Source organism: Nomia melanderi, chromosome 7, assembly GCF_051020985.1.
Source record: "Nomia melanderi isolate GNS246 chromosome 7, iyNomMela1, whole genome shotgun sequence".
Classification (NCBI taxonomy): Eukaryota; Metazoa; Arthropoda; class Insecta; order Hymenoptera; family Halictidae; genus Nomia; species Nomia melanderi.
In genome coordinates this window covers 6,776,443-6,802,376 of record NC_135005.1, presented here as the reverse complement: position 1 = coordinate 6,802,376, position 25,934 = coordinate 6,776,443, and the positions used below count along the sequence as shown (strand labels likewise).

The window sequence follows — 25,934 nt, the reverse complement described above, 5'->3', positions numbered from 1 at the left end:
ATACGTTGTTATAATTTATGTTAAAATTTGTGAATTATAGGATATTGACAATTCCACTACCAATACTTTCTGAACAATAATTTTTCAAGTTGCTATATTTCATCAAATACAACGTACATTCTAATCATTAAAATATTATCATATGCAAGTGCAAACACAAGTTAATTCGTGATCGGTCAACAATATGGTACATACACGTGACAAGGACCGTGTTAACACTAGGTTCACGGACATTTATTGTACAGTTTATACTACTATTCCTAGGAAAATTCACGTTCGTTCATTCGGATTTTGAAAGTTAGATGTTTAAAAATAAATAATTGATGTATATACATACTGATGGAATTGCATCAATCAAAGTCGACGTAACAGTTACCAAATAGTGTTTATAAAATTCAATACGCGTCAAATCGACGCGTTCCGTAAACCGTGTTAAACATCTCGAGATAGATTGGAAAGAGGTCGGCGAACGGGAATCGAATTAACGACGGAACTCTTCGGTTTATTGTTGACGCGTTCATAAGATCCAACGGAAGAGTAACACGGAGCACAAGCGATGAGGCAGGGTCGAGAGGGGTAGGGCGCGACCGCCTCGAATCTCTTAGCCGAGTATATCCGCGTTGCGGTAGAATGGCGCCGCAACTACCCTACAAGGGCAATACATCGTGGTAGTAGGGTGTAGGGGGAGTTTGTAGAATCCACTTAAATCCGGTGTGATTTAGTTGGGCACGCGGCCCCCTTGGAACCTGAATAGCGGCCCCGTAGCCTTTCCGGTAAGTAACAGGAACCTCAAGGCTTTTTAGACTGATAGGAACGGTTAAAAAGCTATTCGCCAAACGGGACCACCGCTACTTAGTTATGCCGGTACGCGGATAAATGTTCCGCACGACCGTTGTTGCACGCCGCGTTTTCATCGCCGTGAACTTTATTTATCTCATCTCTGGACAATGAGAAACCGAATTCAAACCTTTGCACTCGATAATTTTTCCGCTATACGTGTGTCACGTTCGCAACCATGGTCACGTTTGAAGCATCCATATTGAGGGCCTTGCCTCTCTTGTAATTATTTCGCTCGATATGTTATTCATATAATTTTTTATCATTTAACCTATTAACTGTGGAATTTAGTTTGATAAATCTCTCGTTTTGCGCGCAATAAAATGAAAGAATGAAATGTGTACTCGTGAAATGCAGGATGAATGCAGTTAAGATATACTTTAATGAGAAATTAAAGCAAAATGGAGAAAAATTACATATTTATTTGAAAAAGTAAAGAATTAATCGTTGAAAGAATTAGTATCGTTTCAAGCTTTAAGATTACGGGTATACTCGTTAAGCAGAGTTAAGTGGCTGAAATGTTGTAAATACACCGAACAAAGCATTTTACATAAGCCTCGTATACATATATGTGATATTTTAATATAACCAAAGTTACAGTTGGGTATACCATAGGCTAAATGTATATTAACATTGTCATAGCAACGGTATGAACGGTATAAACCGACCCTCGATTTACGCGAAAATCCGTTCCACGTGGATTCGTTTTACGCGAATGAAAATCGCATAAATAGAGTCTGTTGGTGCAAGACAAAACAAAACGTTGGAAAGGAAAGTTGGTATAAGTTGTAGAAATATATATTTATTTCATATAGCCAAACAAATTAAATACTAAAATTCATTTTTCTAATGAAATACTAATGTTTTCGATGGTATTAAACGAAAATAATATACGAATTAAGGGATAAGACTAGTTTATTTCAATATTTCGTGTTCAATTGCGTTACATCAAATTTGATATTGTACTTATATATGATTTTATCATTTTTCTATGTCAAAATAAATGGTGACTATGTAAATTCTTTGTTTTCAATGCAAAAATCATTGTAAAAATATCTAAAGATGAATATACATAGCAATTTGTTAAATTTTCGTGAGAATAAAATGAAGTTGTGTAAAATATAATTTCAAAATTCAACGGTTGCCAATATGAAGGTTAACATGATGTAATGGAAATAGTAAATTTGATGTTGGTAAAATTTCTTGAAAAGGGAGCTGTGGTTAATTACAGGATGCCTGTGTGCATTATTAAATTTCCAATATTCAGAATTTGTCTATAATATTTATCTATGGCAATGACAATTATGTAATAATATGACGGTAATTGTCATATTATCTATTGGTATTATATATATCGTTCATCATTATCGGTATGCACATATTTGCTCTATAAAATATGAAATCGGATATAACACGACAAAATATCTCATCAATTAAGTGCGATATTTCTGAATATTCCGTGTTATCAAAGAGCATATTAATTTCCAAATTATCTCTGATAGATAAAATATTATGAATTTATACCAGGCAGTGTGTCATGTCCGGTTATTCGGAAATAAATCAAGGTATTTATCTTCTCAAACTCCGATGATTTCAATTCTTCAATTTATATATAATATATGCTAATTTGTTTTAACCTAGTACTGTGTACAATAAAAATCTTCAAAAATACATACGTTCTTTCTGACATATCTAAAATACATGACAAATTTTTTAAATAAATTATTTGTATCCCTGACGTATAAAATAACTGTAAATTATACAAAGATTAGGTTATTCAGAAATAGATCGAGGTACCTCTCATTTCAAACTCCGATCTTCCCAAATTTTTAATTCTAATTTCCAATCTATTCACGTTTACTATAAAAATTCTAAAACCCACGAAATTACATATTAAATAATTCAAATTTTCAAATTAAACCTCAGAATATATATGATTAACTTGTCCAAACAAGCTGCATAGAAATTGTTCTCAATTCTCGATTCATCTGTGATAAGCACCCAATTAATACTTTGAATACCATCAAAATCACCAATGTCTCTCAACCACATCAAACTATCGTAATTCTCTCAATGAAAGAGCACTGCATCTTTTGTTTAAACTTCTTTTACTATCTCTTACCATTCTCAAGATGATCCACAGAAAAGCAATATTTGCAGTTTACAAGGGGTGGTTTCACCCCTTCAAAGTGGATCTGTGACGGTCGCAATCCTATATTTTACATAAAGAAAATAAAATTAGTCCTATAGATATTGTTATTTAAAGTTACAAGCTACGGCATTATATTTAGCAACTCAGTAGATATAAAATTTCCGTCATCGAAAGAAAGGCTGGTAGCGAACGTGTTAATAATTTCGTACAAAGTGGTAAATTTCAAAACAATCTGGAATATGTAATCCAATAAGACTATCAACGTATAATATGTCTTTGGCAATTCTGGCACAAAAACATCACGACGTGCGTAGCACGCCTTTCCAGTGCAAGTGATTTAATCGGATAATCGAGGTTCTACTGTATGTACCTATATATCTCGTTCGAATAGCATTCTCGACGCTCACGCGCAATACGTTCGGTAAGCAGTGCACGCTCTGCGTGAATCAGGTGCAGCGGAATTATGACAGAGCCGGGGTGATTTACGCGGCCATGAAAAATTACATTTAAACGTCCGTTATCCAGCGAACGCGGCGCGAGGGAAAGGGGTAGGTGGGAAGTGGTTAACGCGCGGAAGTTCGCGAGTCAAGTCGTCAGGTAGCCCGTCAGCAGCGGAACCGACCAGCACGTTCCTCGTAAAATTTACGAGCTCCTTGAGTTTGCAAAAATCCCCGTATATCGCGCGCCGAAGATCTTCGCAAATGGAGATACGTTTCCACACGCGGCCACGTCGAACGACCGCGCCTGGGGTCCATCTTCATCGGATAGTCCGCTAATCCGATGACACGCGGAAAAGTCAAATTTTATTAGACTGTCACACGACGAGAATCCAATGAAGGGAGCGAGCGAATTCGAGTTGTGTGGTGACATCCATTTGGAAGAATAAAGGAGGGCCGAAGGTTCGGAATTTTAATGTTGCGGGGATTTTTATGAAATTTTGATAATGAAAGTATTGATTACTTGACGTATTAATATTTTAATAACGTATTAGGTTGTTAATTTATTGATTGAGTTGTTAATTGGGTTATTGGGTTGTTGAGTTATTGATTAAGTTGTCCAATCATTAAGATATTGATGAAGTTGTTAAGTTGCTAAGTTTTTAATTAGGTTTTTAAGGCACGAAGTTATCAATTATGTTATTGAATCATTAAATTATTAATGAAATTATTGTACTATCAGGTTATTAGTTAAGTCATTAATTTATTAATTAATTTACTGATCCATTAGTAACTTTTTAACAGTTTAACTATTCTGATAGTACCCGCCAAAACAGAAAAATTTGCATTTGAAACATTTTCTTAATAAGGAATAGTTCCATACGCAATTGCATTTATTGATTAAAATGTAACACCCTGTACAGTACCTACTGCATTTTATGTTTCATTGCCCACGATTCCCAGCGAATCGTGAATTAATCCAACAATACAATACATCCAACCGTAACTCCGAATCAAGGAAGTGCAAAATGTCAGAGGAAACAGCAATATTTTAATAAGTAACCCAGTTACGTTTATTATCAGTTCCGGCGAGGCTGGAGCTAGGAAATTTATCAGAAATTACAGTGAAGTTTATGAAGCGACACAGCGTAACAGTATGGGGTCGGATGGACGAAGCGTAAACTAGGATGAGGATTTAGTCACGGTACGATCACAGTTCAGTCACGTGGCCTGAACCACTGTTCGCCGCGCTGAAAACGTAATTGAACCATGAACAGTCATGGGTTCTTGATCAGCGTACAATAACGTTTCAATGTTTCGTTTCATCGCCGAATTGCGACCGCGGCGTCAATGAATTTCTATTATTTTCCGATACAACGGGTCCGAATCCCTGAATCATTCCGAACAACAAAGTAATCACCAAAAGTTACTGTTACACGACGATTCGAGTACAACGATTTAACAGGAACGAACGTTGTAAACAAAATGTTAAGTGTTTGAGTCGATTCGATATCGATCGATAAAATGCCGTGAAATTATTCGAATGTCAATTAGAAATTTGAGAACATATGGTGTTCAATCATCTTAAGAAATATTGTGATTCTTTTTGTTGAAAAAAAATACATTTCTCGGAGACATTGATCTGAAGTTGTTTGTTCGCCAGGTTTGAATATAACCGATCAAATATTAAAGTTAAGTCAACTTTGAAAACTTAATTTGATCGGTATGTCACAACAATTATTGAAAATACAAAATTATAATTACATAATTACATTTTCTATTTTAATTATTTTTTTTAAACACAAAACAGAATAATAAAATATATAAATAGCTATAATAATATTTTTTTCAAATTGTAATTTATTAATTAATCTTCACGGTTACTTTATAGAAGAAACATAAATGGCTTTAGACATTCTATACCTTATTTTACGACAACTATTGCACAATACCTAACCGATAACCTGATAAGAATTTCCCCCAAAATCCACTGACTACATACAACGAACGCTTCAAAGCGACGCGAAACCATAAATAAAATATTCAAATACGCCCGTTCATTCAATCTTCGCGAAGAAAATGCCGGTAGTCGCTTCCGGAGACCAGAAGAACCTCTTAAACAAAGAAAAGTACCCTTTTGATGAGCACGTGTTAGCGCGACAGGCTTTTTCTCGTCGAAGACGCGTCGAAGAAGATAACGCGGCGGCCGTTAGACAGAATACACAGGCAGTAAAGAAACGTATAAAGGACCGAAAGAAGGCGAGCACGAAAGAGAAAGAAAGGGCATTGGAGTAGCAGCCTCTGCGAGCCGGCAGATTATGCTAACGAGACAATCCCCACGGTATGCTGGGAGCGCAACCGACGACCGGTTTGTTTTATTTTTCCCGTTCAAGCGAAGTTTCCTTTCCTTCCTCCTTGTTCCGTGGCCCCTCAAAGACGAAACGGTTAACTTTATCTAGGATTCCAGCTATACTCGCCGCCCTGAGAAAGGGAAAAATAGAGAATCTAAGCGGCGCCGCACCCAGGGCGCAACGGGAAAATTTTAACGGCAGTTCTTTCCCGAAATGGATATCGAGAATGATACCCCGTCTTTCTACTTGTAGATACTTCGAGACTGGCTACTTTATGCAAACGGAACATGCATTCTGCGTCATAAAGTCGTTTACATAATCTTTTAGGTTATGTTATCGAGATTCGTGAGGGAGGTTTCGAAATTAATTTGGCATTTAAGAGGATCTTCAATCGATGTATGTGATTTTTTAATTTCTTCTGGAGGTTTGGCAGGAAATTGTAACTGTTTGAATTGTAAATTTTTCGAAAAATATTGAGTTTTTGGGGATTTTGTTTATTTACTTGTAACAGACCTTGTTATGCGCCATTTTCTTTTACAATATTCTTTTGCTTCCAATACAAACGGAACTGTAAAACTATATTTTATCCATTTTATCTTTTGCTTTCAATAGAAACGGAACTGTAAAACTATATTTTATCCATTGTGAGTACCTAACATAACATTTATCTATTAAAAAACTATTCTTCACTCGTTACAAAAATGCAGTAAACATTACTATATTTACCTGATTATAACGTAGCAGCAAGAATAAAACAAAATCGTTTTATAACAAATTAAATTCCATAATCATTAGCCTAGATATGATTGTAAATAAAAAGTAAAATAAATACAACGTGACCATTCTTACTTTTGCTCAAAGTTCGGGAATTATAATGGTCGGCAAAATGTTACGCGAATGTAGGTTGCAGAGCAGCGTTTCTGCGAAAGCCTTCCTGCCCCCGTGTCCTAATTTTCATTTGCCGTCGCAAGTACAGTGACGTGGATTGACAGGATTTAGGGGAAGAAAAACTTGCATTACGAGACCGGCTCGCATCTCGGCTCTAACTTCTATCTATCGGTGGGATTCCCCGGTTTAAGCCAAAATCAATAGGCGTGTGCTCTGATCTGATAAGTATCCTGAAGGAGGGTATTCTTCCCTTCTCCTACAAAAAGACCACTTTCTTTGTGCACGGGCGCGCAGCACGCGTCCCTGTGAACTTGAAACTCGAACGAAAGTCACCTTACCCCTGTTTTGCACCGACAGATTCATATAAATTTTCGGTGCGTACGGAAAGTTTCTGATAGGACAATGTCATTTAGGAAATCAACTTCATCTTAACCCTTTGCACTCGATTCATTTTCAATGTTGTTTGGTGTAAACTTATATTTATTTTTAGGGAAGTTAATTGAAGTAACTTTCAGCGGTAGAATTCAACGTTTTATATTGATTTTATTAATTATTATTACTATAAGATTTCATTTTTAGAATCTTTCAACGTGTGGTACTTTTTCAAACAATATCCAACGTTCAAATTTATATTGTCATCTCCAGCATGACATACGAGTGCTAAGGGTTAACATTAAATGTACTGGCAATTTGTGTGTATTAATTCCTATCGTAACCGGTCAAATAATTTATTATAAAATGAAAGTAATCAAGTTAGAAAGTAAATTTTTGCTAGTAGAAACAGAAATAGTAGGAAAGACAACAATTAAAAAGATTTCCACGTGCTAGTTAATTATTAATAAATGATCATAAATAAGAATATTAATAAAAGTATTAAAATACTTTTTACTATTTTATTTTATAACTACATATTTATCAACGTATAATAGTAAGAAATATGTTGTGCGTTTTAGCCGATGTTGCATGGATTAGGGATGAATTTATGATTCGACACGATGATAGTTCCCATTGGCATTCCTGGAGGATGGAAATATCAATAGGATTCTTCAAATCCTCTGTATAAAACGTAAAAAGGATGATCTCTTTTATCATAGAATTCCAGGCGTAAATCTAGAAGGATTCGTATGCGAATGGTAACACGATCACTAGAGGCGTATAAATTTATACCATTTTTCCCGGAACATATTATTATTATACGATGTTGTTTCACTTTAAAATCAAATACCATTTAAACCCTTAATAAATTTCATCCTATATTTTCAACATAGGTACATTCCCACTTCCACATTCTCACAAGTCCAATAAAATTTTAAAGGAAAAAGGGGTATTTAAATTTAATAATATTGTTCTTATATTTAAAATCAATTGTCAAAAATTAAATAAATATCAGATTTAAAAAAATATATTCAAGTTTAATAATAAATAACATCAAATAGGAAAACAATTAATTTGCAACCTGCTAACATACATTTCTTTGTTAATGTAATTCTCATAATTTCTTTAACTTCATTTGCTTCTTCAAATCTACTCTTTTATTCTTCATTATTTTGAATCTTCTCCACCCATGCATTTCAATTAAAAAAGTAAATACGGTTATTTCTATTATAACATAGACTTCTTAAAGTTACAAAATATACAACGCGAACATATATCTGTATTTTAAATTAATGTATTCAATTTACACAAGAAACGTGTTTTCCATAGAATGTTTGTACAATGACCGAGCAAAGAATCAAATAAACAAAAATCATTCTTACTGTAATATTGATAAAATGAAGTATGTTTTAAATATACTTAATATAAATCATTCATTTTTATAACTGGATGATATTAATTTAATAAATTATGCTCAAAGAAGGAAATGGTACTTTCCAAGTCGAAAAGATTTCAACCGTCGCGTCGGCCAGATTCGAAAGTGGCATCAAAACTGTTTGGGATTACAGAATATCGGGTCGCTTTACCACCGTCGGAATCAAACGATCTATTTCGAGAATTTGCATAAAGTAGTCCACCGTTACCGTCACGTCGCGGAGCTCGCGAAGTCGTAAGCGGATTCAATTTCCCTGACATACAAACTAATTACTGTTTCGCCCGTAGAAAGAAAAGTGTAGAAGGGAACTATAAGAGGTCGGCTTCGCGGCGTAAAGACCTGGTATCGAATGTAAAGTTATGAAACGAGTTCAGAGATCGACTGAATTACGAAGTAACGAAACTTTCAATTGGCTAAGAGGCTTACACCCAGGGGGCTCTTATTGTACTTTTGCGCGATGCCTCCTTGTTCGACTGTGTCTACTTACATTGTCAATATAAATTATTTATTCGGAACTCACGACGAAAAATACATATTTTTAAACCCTTGCCGTACAATGACGAGTGAGTCTCGTGATGAAGATTTCTAGGTTAATTTAACACTAGGTTTATGGACGTTTATTATATGGTTTATTCTATCGTTCGTAGAAAAATTGACGTTCGTCGGTTTAGATCAGTGGTTTTTGACCCTTGTAGTGATTGGCACTTCCTTGAATCTGAAAGTAAATTGTCACAGCCTCTTGAAAAATGTGTTCCTATTTCTTTAATTAGAAAATTACATCTATTACAAGATAATTTATTTATTGAAATGTAAACACATTAATCAAACACATTAATTGACTTGTACTGTTTTGGAAATCATGGCTTCAATTGGTAATTGTGTTTTAGTGACACATTCTGAAAATAATTCTACAATTCTCAAAGCGAAGTTCCAGCTGGCGTTTTTCATTTTCACATAACATGAATCTACGAAAATAAGTTAATATATAAAACTACATATAGAGAGAATATAAATAATGTTAAAAACTGTCTTATTATTCCACCTATTTATTTTGATTAATTTTTTGTGACAAAAATGGTAGAATCTAATAGAAACTTACAAATCTCTGCTTCGATAACTGACCTCGGTAAATCTAGAACCAGGAAATGTTTAGTACAATTGATTCATGGTAAAGCAGGATTGGGTCAGATATTGATTCGTTAACCAATTATTTCCAGTAGAACCTGAGGAAATCTTTCCGGAACATTTACCAGCAACGTGGTTATTTCGCTTGAAATGTAGAATCATTTAATGGAAAAGGGATGAAATGAAGATTTTGTAATGTCTGTACTATTATCCCGTTTCCCCTTTGAAATTATTAAATACTAAAAATTCTATTCTTGGTACACAATATGGTTACTCGATATTACGCATTATATTAATTATACAAAGCACATCATTGTATATTTTATTTTTAAATGATTTTCATCCGTAATATACAAGATTAGACTATTATTATATATTTGTAACATAAAAATCTTCAAAAAGTTAGAAACAAGAAGTTTTAATATAAATTAATTCACTTCACAAAATTGAATTTTCCTGCGACGGTTATTTATTCAATTATTATTGCTTCATTAAATTTGACAATAGCAAAGTCTTCAACTTAGAATTTTTACACACAAATCAATTAGAAAATCTTGTTTCCTACTATCTGCACAATAGTGTATAGTAATTGATACAAAATGTTGATAAATGTGAATTCAATTAATATTTATTTCTAGTCTTCCTATATATTTAATATTTACTTCTTTTCGTTCATATTCAATCACAGCTCATTTCTCCCTTATTTCCCAAGTACCGAAAAGATACAAACAATTTTCCTAAGAATCATTGAATAAACTCATTCCAGTAATAGACAAACTAATAAATCAACCAAACTTTCGAAAACTTCACTCTCACAGTTCGTTTAACACTAGAAGAATGACTAGTTCCGGTCTCCTTATTCCGCAATTATTGGTATCTTAAAGCATTGAACATTCATAATGATTTCGAAAATAAATAGTTTCACTTGAATACTATAATGAATAACCGAAAAAACTGGAAATAATCTATTGTTACAATTTTCATACGGATTACATACATTGATCGACAATTTTTTATCAACTCTTTCAAGACAAAACTGTCTTAAACTTCTAAAATTAGTTTCTAACTAAATAAAATCACGAATTCCTTATTTACGCCACTTTGTTTTCAATTCTTTATACCTTTTGAACCATTTGTATTTCGATGCAATAAAAAACAAACATTTTCGGTGATAAGAGCCAATTCTCCACTTTTCCATATGATGCAAGTGTATTAACTGTTTAAACCGAAGTCGTATAATTTGAATGCCGTGTAAATCGAGGACCAAGTGTACTCGGTTGGTTCCTGCGTTAATAAAGTATCGGCCGTGGCGCAAAGGCAACCGTCGCGTTGCGTCGCGTCGGCGAACCGACGGAAGCAACCGTGGCCGAACGTTTTAACTTTTCATCACGGTCGAACAATGGCGGCGAGCGAGCTCCGCCGTTCGCGAACCTCGTAACAAAAGTCTTCGAAATATCTCAACGTAGCCTTTGGCGAGAATCTGTATTTACAGAAAAGATTCCACCGGTGGCACGGCTGGAGTTTACCCTGCACGTGATGCAACTTCCGTTTCCCCCGAACCTACTTTGTCTTCCACGGCAGCGCCGAGACAACCTTTGCTACCGTCGGGTCCCGGAATCCACGGAATTTTCCGAGTTAGCGCGGAGCCAGCCCCCGTGATCCGAAAATCCAGATAGACATTTGACCCAAGCCGCTACTATGGAAAATTCAGTGTAATTTCGTTGCCCGTTATCACTGGCCGCCTCGAACACGAGCGAAACTGCCGAAGCTTCTGGCCGACGCGCGGTGGTTTGGATAGAAGTTGGTGACACTTCACCAGGGGTTGAAAAGCTTCCAAAAATAAATGTGTTAGGGCCTTCGCACACGAACGACACGTGTACGAACAACTGTTCTTTGTTTGAAAAACAAATAACTTGTTACATAATTAACATATACAAATCAATTTTTCTTCAGGTTAATACTGAAATATTGTATATTAATGTAAAGTTACGCTAAATGTTTTATGAATAATGTTTGACTTTTAGGAAATTGATTAAAGTTGATATTTCTTGGGAACATTGTTTTTCCTTATGATAATTTTACGTAAACCGGAAGAACATTAGTCTCACAACAGTATTCGTACCTATACAAATTACACTAAAAATACAATGAATGTATTAATAATCAATATTTGATTGGGCCTCCTTTGCATTTTATAATATTTGCAGACGATCTAAATCATCTGGCTTATGAGACAAATTTTGTTCATGTTTACGTAAAATTACATTTTTGTTATATTGACATGTTGTTTTGCAATAAAGTATATACAAGTTTGAAAATTTCGTTATTACAACATATATACCTGTTGATAAGAACTTTGACACTTGCATTGTAAACAAATATCAGTAGTTTAAATTCGGCAGTGCAGAAATACTCTTGTGATTAATTTTTCTTACTGAAACTAAAAAAAAGACAAAAATTAAAGAACTGATTAACCGAACAATATAAGAACCGATATACAGTTAACGCTAAAACTAGCAGACAGATCAAAAGGGCCCATTCCTGATTTCTTCTTTTTACGATTATTAGAAAGATAACAGAAGATTCTCTGAGAAATTACTGAAGACATTGATTCAGCAACGCGCAAACTCAATTGTAAATTAATAGGAGCCTCAATAGATGCACTCTCGAAGTTTCCGTAGGAAAATTGCGAAAGTCAATTTGACTGCTCGGTAGGTTTAGTGTTGTAATGGCCGGAAGGAAATGCAGAATTTTTAATGAAATTTGAAAACTGGTCATTTGGCCGGTACGTTTAGTGTTAAAAGTGAGAGGAGAGGAGGTTGAAAGGGGGAAGAAGTTACCGTGCGAACAAGATCGGAACGCTCGTAAAATTGTAGCATGAGAACGGAGCTTCAACAACCAGATTACGATTGCAGGACCCAAGAATTTTCCATTTATCGCCTTTCTTGCATGAACGCATACAAGAATTCGATACGGGAATATGGGTGAATTGGGTGTGCTCCACTCTCTCTCTCCGTTCTATCACGGCCTCTGTCTGTCACGCGGCGAAGTGGTGGACGGCCCCAGAGGGTGGAATCTTCTTCTGAAGGGAGCTTGAATATGTAATCGACAGTACTGCTTATTCATGCATGTATATCGACAGAAAATCGTCGGCGCTAGAATGCGCCTCTCTAAGAATTCATTACTGATTTCTACTCATTTTTCCTAGTGACTTTCTTCGCTGGGTGTGCGGTAATGCTTTTCCTTGAAAATTGAGTAACTGTGAATATTTACGTTGGAACATGTTTTCTTAGAAATTTGTTATTGATTTTTATTTAGTTTTTCCGTTTTATTTGTTGAGACTGCTGATGTTTCTTTTTGAAGATTGAACAACTGTGGATATTAACGATGAAATATGTTTTCTCGGAAATTTATGATTAATTTTTACTTACTTTTCCTATTTTATTTGTTGAAAATAGTCATGTTTCTTTTGATGGAATAACTAAACATCGAATGTGCAATGTTTTCTTAAAAATTGAATAATAATTTTGATTCGTTTTTCCTAATTTATTATTTAAAAGTAGTGATGCTTTGTTTAAAAAATTACTTAACGATGAACATCAATGTTGGAATATATTTTATTAAAAATTCGTTATTGATTTTATTTTTTGAAAGTGGTAACGTTAATTTTAAAATATTAACTTGAGCATTAACAGAACATCGTCGGTTCCAAACTTCTCTACTTTCTTCTTTCTGAAGAAATTCTGAATAAATTGAAGTTCTAAGGGAGCATTATATCAATATAATATATTAAAAATTGTTTATATCGAAACAAAATAATGTTTCTATAATGTTTTAAAAACTACCAATGATTACGGTTACTACATTTAAAAAAATTCTCGTTTCAGGTCAAACAACTTCGAAAACACTGCCCGAGTTTTTAGCTCCTTTGGAAAATCACACAGTGATCCAGGGTCGCGACGTATCTTTCACGTGCATTGTTAATCATCTATTACCATACATGGTAAATATGACGAATATTTATTCATATCTGTTTCGTTAATAAGGATATCCAAATTTCCATGTTATTATCCTCGAAAAATGAAATTTCTAATTCAAGAAAATCCTTACAAAAAATAGAATTTCATTTTGTCCTTTGACTTCAATTAAATTAATCAATTTCATTTCTATCTTTGTACAGTTTGTTTCGTCATTACGCAAGATAAAATTTCACTTTGCTTTTCAATTCGTTCAGTTAATTAATACCATTTTCATTTTCGTGAACTTTATTTTTCCAGGTGGCCTGGATAAAGTCCGACTCGCGAGCGATCTTGGCAATTCACACGCATCTGGTGACACACAACCCGCGACTCTCAGTCACTCACAACGGACACAACACGTGGAAGTTACACGTGATGAACGTTCAGAAGAATGACTCAGGTGTTTATATGTGCCAAGTGAACACAGTCCCTATGCGAAGTCAGGTGAGCAGAAATTCGTTTCTTTTCTATCTGCACCAGTTACATCACGTAAACAAGATATCTATACTTCTAAGTGGATAGCATGGTGAAAAATATGCTTTGAACAGTACAGTTAATTTAATAATTAAATTGAATATATTTTTTTTCGATGCTTTATATTACATTTTGAAATTGAATTGTTTACTTTGTATTTTTTTCTAAATCCTTATAGTCATTATAATTTTCTATGATTCTAACTAATAATTGTCTTAAAAATTCTGTTTATTATTATAGAATTATTATTGTGAATAATAATTAGAATAATAAAATATCTGATCATAAAGAATAAAATATTGTGAATAATAGTGACAATAATAACTATAACAAAATATTAGTTAAAATATCATTTGAAGTACAATAACAAATAAGAATGAAAATACGATTCCAACTGTAACAAGGAATAACAATTAAAAAATGTCATTTTAACTACAATAAAAAATAACAATTTAAATATCGTTTCATCTATAACAACAAATAATAATTAACAAGTATTTATCCCTCAATAACAATTTTATCCTGAGAAATACAATTACGCCACAATACGTACTACCTACCTTTGACAAGTTCACGCCCATTTCACACCGATGAGGATCGGACAAGGTTTGTCCGAGTAGTGCTGGCCGTCGAAGAAAAAGTTTCCGAAGCGGTATCGGACGAGAACTCGCCCAAGATAAATAGCCGCGGCAGCGGATGTTTCGGATCAAAGTAAATGGAAAGTTCCTCGCGAACAACTTCGTGATCCGCGTCACGTGCCCCTAGAGTGTAAGACCCGTTCTCGGATGATAATACTTACGGAATTGCATCCCGACGCGATGGTTAAATTCACGACAATTCCGGTTACCGGATTTCCTTAAACCAATGACAGACAACTCTATTCATTTTACTTTGCGAGACGCTTTTTAGCAAAAACTCTAAACCGTTGCTTCTGGGCACCTGGGCCCCGGGGAACGCTACTCTCTGCGCGCACCGACAACTTTCTCTACGATCGAGGTCTTCCGTTCTGAAATGGTGTTGAAAAACATTTCACTGGTCCGAGAAATCTATTCGAAATATATTGCGTTTAAATGTATTAAAATAACGAAATACATATTAAATATTAAAGTAATACAAAATATATTAATATATTATATTTATTATTGAACACGACAAATAAAATATTTTGCATTATGTGATTTACCGAATATTATTATATTTACTTTCACTCCTATAATAATATAGTACAATGTGGATTACTACTCTACGATGGAAATAGGATTGAGAAACACTGTTCTATAATATATCTTCCATTTTCTTCCGTGTCGTTTCCATTGGACTTTTATGCAAATATAAAATTTGTGCAGAAATTGGATTCAGGTGAAAATTTAGCGTTTCGATAAAATGCATTCTCACAGGTAGATTAAAATGAAAATTTCGTTAAACTGTATTATCCTTTCATACTTTAATTCCAAAGTGTTTTTATCTTAGATCTTTAAATTACGCAGTGAACATAAGAAAATCTTGATAGTTTGTTACAATCTTTTAAAATCTACAATTCAATCATCACTGAATAGACGTTTCTTACAAACTCCTTATAATAGAAATAATGGAAATCATATTTATTACTGAGCTTTTTAAAAAATCAAGTTTAAAATAATGACTGCAGATTTTCAACTTTAAAAATGTCTTATCCTTTGACTGCAGTAATTTTTTGCGCGTGATTGCTGCACGATTTTTCTTTATCGTATCTTTTATCACGTAGAAATACGGGTTTCAATCGGATGTTTAAGATGATTGAATCATTCTAATCCGACCATTTTGTCCCGTCTTGAAAACGACGTACGGATCGTAACATGTTAACCGGATTCTCGAAACTTTAGTCCGTTAATTCTATACAAGCTAAGCGTGCATGTGCTTAGGTCCGCAAGCAGGATACCGTCCTTAATCCTAGTGTATTTGTGCAAGGTATTACATGACCGCGACCTTGCAATCCGAGAACCTTCAACATATATACTGTACTAATCCAAAGGAAAATAAGTTTTCATACGGTATCGTAATTCATAGCTTGTAACTTCGTGCATGTCAATATACGGATTGTCGTATATTCTCTAAGAACATAAAATTTGAGTTAAAAAATTCGGAATTCTTTGTTTGAAATTAGTCGAAAGAATTTTATTTCTGTTTGTTTTGTCATTGTTAAGACGGAAAGCTCGTTTGAATAATTACTTTGGGATTGTCGTACTGTTGATTGATAAGATTATGTGTAATCATTTAAGTATTAAATTATGTAATTATCGGATTATCAAATTATTCGATTTCCTAATTACTTCACTATGCAATCATTCAATTATTTAACTATTCAATCATTTCATTATTGAACTACTTCACTAGTTAATCACTTAACGATTTGACTAAACACCTATTTAATCATTTAATTACTCATCTCATTTCGTATCCAAATATTAAACTGTTTTTAAATGTAAACAAATTTCAAACTCCCCACCCCATCTTTTCTAATCCGCAGATCATTAAAAATGTCCAACTGATCAAGAAACACCGTAATTTTGAAAATAGTGCTCTCCTAACAATATTTATAATTCAGCTGCATACACTGCAACGTCTATTTATTTCGCGGGTAAAAAACTGACACCGAAAAAAAGAACCGTCTACTTACCGTTCTCGTTCCACATGGAATTATAATCACCGTGAGATATACGTTGTTCGCGCCCGTGTTCGGACGCACACCGATTATTAAAATCAGGCGTCTGTATTATACACTCCACACGCACTTACACCAGCGAGGATAATTTTCCGCTCTAGAACGATACACTCGCAACCCTTTGCACTTTCCGGCCAGTCATCTCGCGTAATGCAGTTTCTACGCAGTTACTCTACACAATTAGTTGGGACGAAAGAGTATCTAAGTAACGGTCGGTCGGGTCCTTGGAAAAGGGAAATGACTTATAAGGAAAGGTATCGACCCTTGCCCTTACTCAGTTTTTAATTTTATTTGCAACAATTTCGTAACTGAGTCGCGAGGGAGTTGGACATTATTAATGGGATTCTTGAGGAGAATAATAATTATAAAATAAATGTGTGTTTCAAATGATATCTGAATAAATAATTTCCTATGTATTCAGGAAAATTATTATTTTAAGAAGTTATGTGAGATGATTTTATAAATGGATAATTCATTATATTATCAATTATTGTATTTTTATGTAGATGGTATGGTATCATAATATGAAAGTTAATAGTAATAATGTGGTATGACGGTATAATATATTTGTATTAAGTTTTATTACAATTATCAATGGTGGCATGTTTTAAGATTAATTATATTATTATATTAAATATCATTATTAATAAATTTAATTGCAACAATCAACCCTAAAAAGTTATAAAATGAATTATATTGTATTCTGTATCATTACCACTAAGTTTTATCATGACACTCAATGGTAACAACTTTGAAAGTTAATTATATAATATTCTATATGTTTAGTATTCAGTTTCTTTACAAACAATCGATCCTAACAAATTCTATTCATTTGTATTTTTCAGACAGGATACATGGATGTGTTGATACCGCCAGATATCATGGACGACGAGTCAGCTAACAGCATGATAACACGCGAGGGTGGTAATATAAGATTAAGATGCGTCGCTACTGGCTCACCGGAACCAACAGTCTCTTGGAAACGGGAAAGTGGCGCAAACATCACTCTCAGGGAAGATGGACAGAAGCAATGTAAGATTTCTCAACGTTTCAGCATAATAAATCATAATTATTTAGAATAGTCGACGCGTGACATAAATAAAATGATTAATTAATATTGTTATTCGATTATGCAATTTTTCAATTAAACGCGCATCGATTTCTGACAATTTTAGAACAATAAAATCTTCGATCAAACAAAACAACAATTACATTTCAAATTAAACATTCGTTAACATAAGTAACGTTAGTTTTAATATTTTCAAATGAAAAATCTAAATAAAATTGCACAAATGATAAGAATTGATTTTTATAAAAATAATTAAATGATAAACTGGAGATTTCATTCTTCGATTGTTACACTAAAGATTCACACTCATTATGCATGTAGAATGCACACCGGTGACACGCATCCATTTTACTTGCAAGATGACCCGTGACAGATGCACAGAACTATAGTAGACAATACACAGGGTGGCCTATTTTAATTTATCAATACAAACGTGGAATCTACTGGTATAAATGGGCACTATTGAAAATAAAATAGCTCTTGATTCAATAGTTTCTTGAGATAAATAATTGAAACTTGTTTATAGCGAATCAGTTATCGATTAAAGTATTAATAATTATATGATTTTATTGAATATTGACTTCCGTATTTCTTTCGTGTGTCCATATATTGATAAATTAACTATATTAAATTACTTCCATCAGGAAATCAAAAAAATTCTGTTCGAAATATTTTTTTCGAATAACAAACAACTTTGGAAATAATTGCATTTACAGTATAGAATAGTGCACCTTGTACATAATCCATGTGTCCAAATTTGTATATCATATTGTCACGAAATGCAATTGCACCCAGAATATTGTCGAAATATCTTTTTAAATGACGAGCAATTCTGAAAATAAGTGAAATTATAGATTAAATTGCATTCAGATGAAAACAGTGCACCCTGTACATACCTCGCGCGCCCGAATTTACGTATCATATTGTCACCGAGTGCAATTGCATTCTGAATGCAGCACGGCGTGCGCTGAAGATCCGTTCCGCCCGATAAAAGAGTACCAAAATTATCTTTGCTCAAACTTCGCGGGATGTAAGGGTGAAATTAGAAAGTTAATCGTCCCTTTAACCCGTTACAAGATAAAATCCAGTATTACGCGATATCGTTATCGTGTCATTATCATCTACGTTGGTTTCGCAAGGAACCGAATCGAGAACAGATCGCATAATCTGCCAATTCATTGTTCACTGCTCGCCTCGATAACGCTTTACAACAGTCATTTGGATTTTTATCGGTAAATAGAGGTTTCTTGGATATTTTCATGGGCCAAATACAAGTCTAAACACGGTCGTGCCTTGATTTTTATCAGCAAATAAAGGTTTCTTGTAGATTTTTATGCTGTAAACTACAAAGTTTCTCAGTTCCTTAACATTCGAGAAATCCTACACTTTGACAGTAACAATCGAATCTTTGTTTCATTTTTCAAATCATTGAATGCACAAATCAAGAATATATTAAATTTAATTCTTCTTTTCTTGTCATGTTTATAAAAACAACTCTCCAATCTCGAACTATAACAAAAAGAAGCATTGACTAGTAATTCTCATAATTGGACCACGGATTTCTGTATACTTACAGAAAATTCGAAAATGCATAATTGCATGCAATACACACGATACGAAAAAAATATATAAAATAACCAAAGTATAATACTTCTTAATAATATTCATTAAGAAAAACTATTTTCCATCATAACTCTATTTTTCAAATAATATTCTAACAACCTTGAACTTCTATAAAGATTCACATATTTATAATAATTTGGTTACATTATCAGCAGTGATCATAATAATCGTCAAATCCGATAGTTTTACTCCGAATCTCTTTTCCTAAGGAATAATTTTATAAATCTTACGAAATGTAGAAATTGTATCATTCGAACCAGAGAAAAAGTCTGGAAGAAAGAGAAGTATTATCTGAAAGTTTGATAAAAGGTTAAGGATCGAGTTAAGAAAAGGTTCGCCGGGTTTAACGGTGTGAATAAAGATGTCTGTCGAGACAATTCCTCCGGAAAGCTGGTAAACCTTTCGCGTGGCCAGCTATGTTCCTTCCGTGTCATTTAACGGATTAAGTTGAGTTAATTAAAATCATAAGCCATAAAATACGAGTTCGACTCGTGGACGCGGATCAGGGGATCGACAATATTGTTCGATAGCTTCGTAAACCTTTTGAGCACTGGGACATACATTATGCGGTTTGATACACAAATCTGAGTTTTATCTTTGTCCGAATGAATCAGTGTTATTATCTCTGCCAAGATCATTTGGAAATGTTATGAACGTTCGTTAAAGTTTATTAATTTCTAATAAGGTAATTTATGTGAATCTACGTATATTTAATAATGATATGAAAACAAGTTAATAATAATAATATAATAATATAAGGAAACGTAATAATGATATAATAATAATGTGACTATAATATAATAACAATATTATAACAATATTAATAAAAATGTAACAATTATATAATAATTATGCAATTATAATATAATAATAATAATCAATCTATAATCAATAAATTGGTTGATTTTTCTCAGTACATTATCAGTGTCATCCAGAAACCACTCGTTTTAAAAATATGACGATCAGAACATTCCTAATTTTACATTCTGCTTCTACGTTCGAAAGACAATAAAAGAATTTTGTTGGTGGGAAAAATGTATCCCGAGCACAAAGGGTTAAACAAGCCGCGGCCACTTCCTCGCCGCGTTCACTGGAAAAAAAATACGACTGTGCAAGATATCGGGGGCCCAGCGTCAATGCGGAATAATCGATTGTCTCGCGGCTCATTGTCGTTAATTAATTACCTTGTGGACAGCAATTTACATTTCAATGTGTGCGCGGAACATTTTACGGTCACATTTATCGCCGGATACGTGTTCTGGATGTCTGTACAGGGCAGTTCAAAGGTTGCTGAACGAAATTTACAATTACTGTAATTTTATTTTACATTAGAACTTAAATTAAAAAGGAAACCTGAAACATAACATTTGGAACTGTTTGATCGTTTTAGAAATAAAATTAAAAGCTTTTTTTATTAATCATCACATAAGCTTAAATAAATGTAAACACAAAGATCATTTTATTAAATATTAAATTTTAGTCGTTTTTTTTTATTTTTAATTATGCTAATATAAAAACTTATATAATAAGCTTCTAATGTTATTTCTAAAACAACCAGACAATTCAAAAATGCACATTTTGAGCTTCCTTTTTGATAATTCTTAAAAAGGTAGAAATGCTTTTCTGAGGAATTATTAAATAAATCAGTTTACTATTACACTCTCTTCAGCACACTCATTTTAAAGCTTGGCATTTATTCGAGCTTCAAAGGTGAACGTTTATTCGAATTGGGACAATATTCGTTAATGTCGGAAGTGCTATCAATTAATATAACAATTTATAACATTATAATCGCCCGGTTTTAATTAGAAATGCAATTATGGATATTTTCTTCCGCGATTTTTACGTCGAAATTATGAGACATTACTTTTGGATCGTGCTGCACAGTCGGAACGTGTCCTATATCAAGATCACTAGTGAATTATACATTGGATTTTCTCTGTCAAACTGGAAACGTGATTTATGTTACACGAATGCATTTCTCCGTTCCTCTTTTAATTTGTTCGTTGTAGCTTTTAAAAATAAATAAACCGATCATAACAAGTGGAAAAGAAAATAATAATAAATAAAAAATATGAAAACCCTTACATTTTGGACACACCGTAGATTTTTTAATACTGTCCGCTATCATTGGAATTTTACAAATTTGTAATTTTGCAAATTTCTAATAAACCAGTGAAAATACGCACTCTAAACATTAAGTATGGAGTTAATAGCATTTCTTTTAACCCTCAACTGCCATGGTGAAATAAATATACACTACAACTGTTGTTGGTCCGTGAGACCATAACTTACGATGCAACAAAAGCATTGTTTCACGAAAGCAAATAATATATAATTATAATATTTATAAAATTTATAATATTCACAATATAATATATTATAATTGAATTATTGTATAATTAATATAGGAAATATAATATCGATTCTATAATAATTATTCTTCGGTTTTGCATTTCGATTCTATATTTCAGTTCTATATTTGATTCAAAAACCGAAAAATAGTTATAGAACCCGATGTTATATAGAAACCTATATCGTGGCTATTCAACCCCTGGTGCTAAACAATCCTTTCCTTCGTTTCTTTGTCATATTTCGCGCGCACTGTGACAAACTGTATTAACGTGGCCGGATTATATATTTCGACGCGTGCAGATTACGAGATACGCGTTCTCCGGTAACATTAATCTACGTTTAATATACGTGCCTGTCCATTAAAGGCATCCGTTATTCAGAGACGGGAAGACAAGACCTCGGATAAATTGCAATTTCCATTGGTTAAAATATTGACTCCTCTTTAGTAATTCACTCGGCTAACCGTCGCATAAAATAAACATTAGCTGATACTCTGAACTCCCTCGTACCGATTGTAACCCTGGTATTTAGCGATTCAACATTGGTACTGCCGGCCTGCTATCCTGATACACGTTCCCTCTGGCGCGCATCGTCAGGCTTAATCTTTTCGAATTCCTTCCACGTTAATTCACTTCGCAGTACTACCTGTCCAAACTGAACGTTCAATTTCGTTTTAACAATTATATATTTGTAGATAAAAATGTTTCTTTATCAATTTTCGTGGGGATTATTTTGTAGTATATGTATTTCAAATTATCAAGTGTTTTTCGTATTATTGTAATATTACTGTTATAAAGTATATAATATATATTACTATTATATTACTATCACATTACTATCATATATTTTACAATGGTAATTATAATAATACGAAAAGTGCTAAATAATTTAAAATATCGAACAAAACAATATTTTCCAAATAAATTTCAAACAAATTTCGATCATTTAAAAATTTGATATTATACATTGTTTATAACTTCACGACCTCTAAATAACAGTAACCTTGAAATGACATTAAGAATAACCTTGACAAGGTTTCTTCTGTCATTCATCAGAAACAATTTTCGAAGTTGTAAATCTCCCAAGTTTCGAATATAATTTCGATGTGGAGCCGAAGCGAGACATCTTGTATTCCATTTCAACAAGAGGCATTCGAGTTTAATTTCTCATTCGACTTAAGCTCGCCGATTAATTTCACTTAAGCCGCCGTTCCTAAACGCATCGCGTACCGTTGAATCTGTTACAGCGCGGGAAGAGATTATTTAAAAATAATGATTTCCACAATATAATTTTATTTAATATTTATTTATTTAACCCAAGATGCAGGAGCCAGCCTTCCCTAAACAAATGGAAAAGAAGAACAGCTATTACATATCGATTGCTACTGTAGAATTGTGAAAAGAGAAAAGTTAAAAGAAGAAATATTAATAGTCAGCTCTTGGTGCATATGCATTTAAGTACATTAAGGGTAAACTTTAGAAATTTTTTTGTTAATTTATTCACTATTAAGTGAAAACTTCTGATTTTTTTCTGAGTGTGTAACTATTACCTTCTGGTTTATATTTATGTTTTTTCTAAGAAAAAATGTTACAAAATGACGCAGTTATTCGCTAGCTTCGAAATCCTTTTTCGTAAAATATCAATTGTTGGCCAACTCGATTGCAAACAACTGAAATATCCGAGGACAAAAATTTTGGTGAATTTATAAATAGAAATGTATTATCTAAAATGTAGCGTACGTATTTTTCGATATCTCAATTATTTAATTTTTTATAAACATTTGAAGTTAATTTTTTGGGGCAAATCAGGTTTTTGTGATTTGTTTATAAATCCACAAAAACTTTTATTTTCGCATACTTCAATTGTTTGCAATCTAGTCCGCCAACAATGGATATTTTACGAAAAGGGTTTCCGAAGCTAGCGAATAACTGCGCCATTTTGTAACATTTTGACTTAGATTAAATATAAACTAGAAAGTAATAATTACACACTCATAAAAAATCAGAAGTTTTCACTTAATAGTTATTAACAAAAAAAATTCCTAAAGTTTACCTATATTTAGGACGTCTCTAGGCGGTGTTCCTCTTTAAATAAATTTATTTTAATTCTTTCCACTTGTACGTCATGCTGGAGATTACAAGACAAATTTCTTATGGAACGTCGGAAATTGTTTGAAAAAGTATCACATGTGAAAAGATGATAAAAATTAAATCTGATAATAATAATAATAAGTAAAATAATAAATAAAACGTTGAATTCTACCTCTGTAAATCACTTTCATTCATTTCCCTACAAATAAATACAAGCTTACACCCAACAACATCGAAAATAAATCGAGTGCAAAGGGCTAACAGATTCGTGACCGCATTCAATTTCCCAGAGTCTATAGCTGAATACCGCAAGGATTTATTATGCAAATGTGTATGAATATAAAAAGTATATGAAAGACTATGTTATCAATATTTAGCTACAGATTTTGATATGTCGTACATTTAAGTGACCAACATTCTCATAAAAAATGTAAAAAGACGTAGGTCTATGTTACATTGTTGTACAAAAATTAGAGATGACGTAGGACTACGTTATCGGTGTTCAATTAAAGAATTTAGTCAAGTTACTTAAAAATACCAGTCTCGAATGTGTTAACAGTCAGAGCATAAAAGAAACGGAATTTGAAAAATATAAAATTCTTAGTATTACGTCTGACTTACTAATCTCGAACCATAAATTAATCGATAGCGAAGGGACTTAAGATAATCCCATAATTACAAACCAGGTACGCGAGCACTCTGAAATCTTGCTAATTTTTATGATGGTCAAGATACAACATTTGGACGCCACGTGCGACGCAACAATAAACTGCAACCGTAAAAACCCGTAAACATAAACACCAAATAAATGATTATATATCACGACGATGACGAAACGAACCTAGATTGTTGACAATTTCCCACTCTAAGACACAAAATAGACACACCCGCGACCAATGGCAAAATATATCTTTCCTCCACCCAAAAATGCAACTGACCAATTCTAAAATACCCAATTTTACATAAAATATGACGCTACGAGAATCAAACAGAACGCTACGAAACCTCTCAAAAGACACAACTCCACAAACGCGCAACTTTTACAAACGTTGCGAAATCGAACTTTGTACGCAAGTCCTCAAAATCTGTGTAGTTACAATAAAGTGTTCGTATACACTGACAACTCGCCGTTTGTCATTCTCCATTCGAAACAAGAACTCTTCTGTGTGTTACGACAACGTAACACTTAGAAAACATCATTTTATGAAACAATAAGATAGAAATTCGACAAACTTGAGTTTTAACACTTTTGGGTTTCCCGGTGTGGACGGCCCGTCGTGAAAATCGATTTTATTTCCGTCGTGGTCCCGATGTGGCGTTTTCGACGCATACTCGTGCAGGGTGAACAATACTTAGCCTTGCGCACTGATTCGCGCGCGCCATTACGCAGACATGGTTCCGGTTTAACGTGTGGCACACGCGTGACACGTCTGGTTACCTTTCACCCCTGACGTTTGACCGGGACCCCGACGATAATAGGAACAAGGAACGAATTGAGAATTAATTCTACAGCGGTGGGCATAGCCGAATTCGGGTTAATAGGGGAAACTGGGACAAGCCGATAGATTTTCGAGTTTTCGATTTTTGTAACAGTTCTTCGAATGAATTGCTTGATGAAAATTGTATTGAAATATACTTTGGCATTCTCTTTTTGTGTATTATAAGTAGAGATAAATGGAAAAAATGGTAAATATTGCTTTGTATTATTGTGTTTGTAACTGTTTGTTTAAAACTGGAATTATGGAGTAATTGATATTAGATACAATGAGATATACTTGTTATATATTAATATTATTCTTTAAGTAGGAGAAATCATTGAAATGATAGATATTAGTTTGGAATAAAAATATTGTAAATTTATAAGACTTAATATCTTTCGTCTTCGAAATTAAAATTTTTGTTCTATAATTTATTATATTATATTTTTATATAAACGGCCTTGAAATTTGAATATTTACAAGGTGAAAGGGCTAAGAAAAATAATTTTAACAGACTGATAGTTT

The 25,934-nt window shown here is 33.3% G+C and overlaps 1 protein-coding gene across 2 annotated transcripts in view; it reads left to right on the top strand.

Moving 5' to 3' along the window:
- DIP-lambda (Dpr-interacting protein lambda) overlaps nucleotides 1-25,934 on the top strand; it is a 201,450-nt gene that overhangs the window by 156,725 nt on the left and 18,791 nt on the right. For both annotated transcript variants that reach the window (XR_012998994.1, XM_031970408.2), the window contains exons 5-7: nucleotides 13,488-13,603; nucleotides 13,878-14,063; nucleotides 17,640-17,826. Coding sequence is in view for 1 of the 2 variants with exons in the window: in XM_031970408.2 (XP_031826268.1) it covers nucleotides 13,488-13,603; nucleotides 13,878-14,063; nucleotides 17,640-17,826 (489 nt within the window). In the remaining variant the exon portion in view is untranslated. The remainder of the gene's footprint in view (nucleotides 1-13,487; nucleotides 13,604-13,877; nucleotides 14,064-17,639; nucleotides 17,827-25,934) is intronic.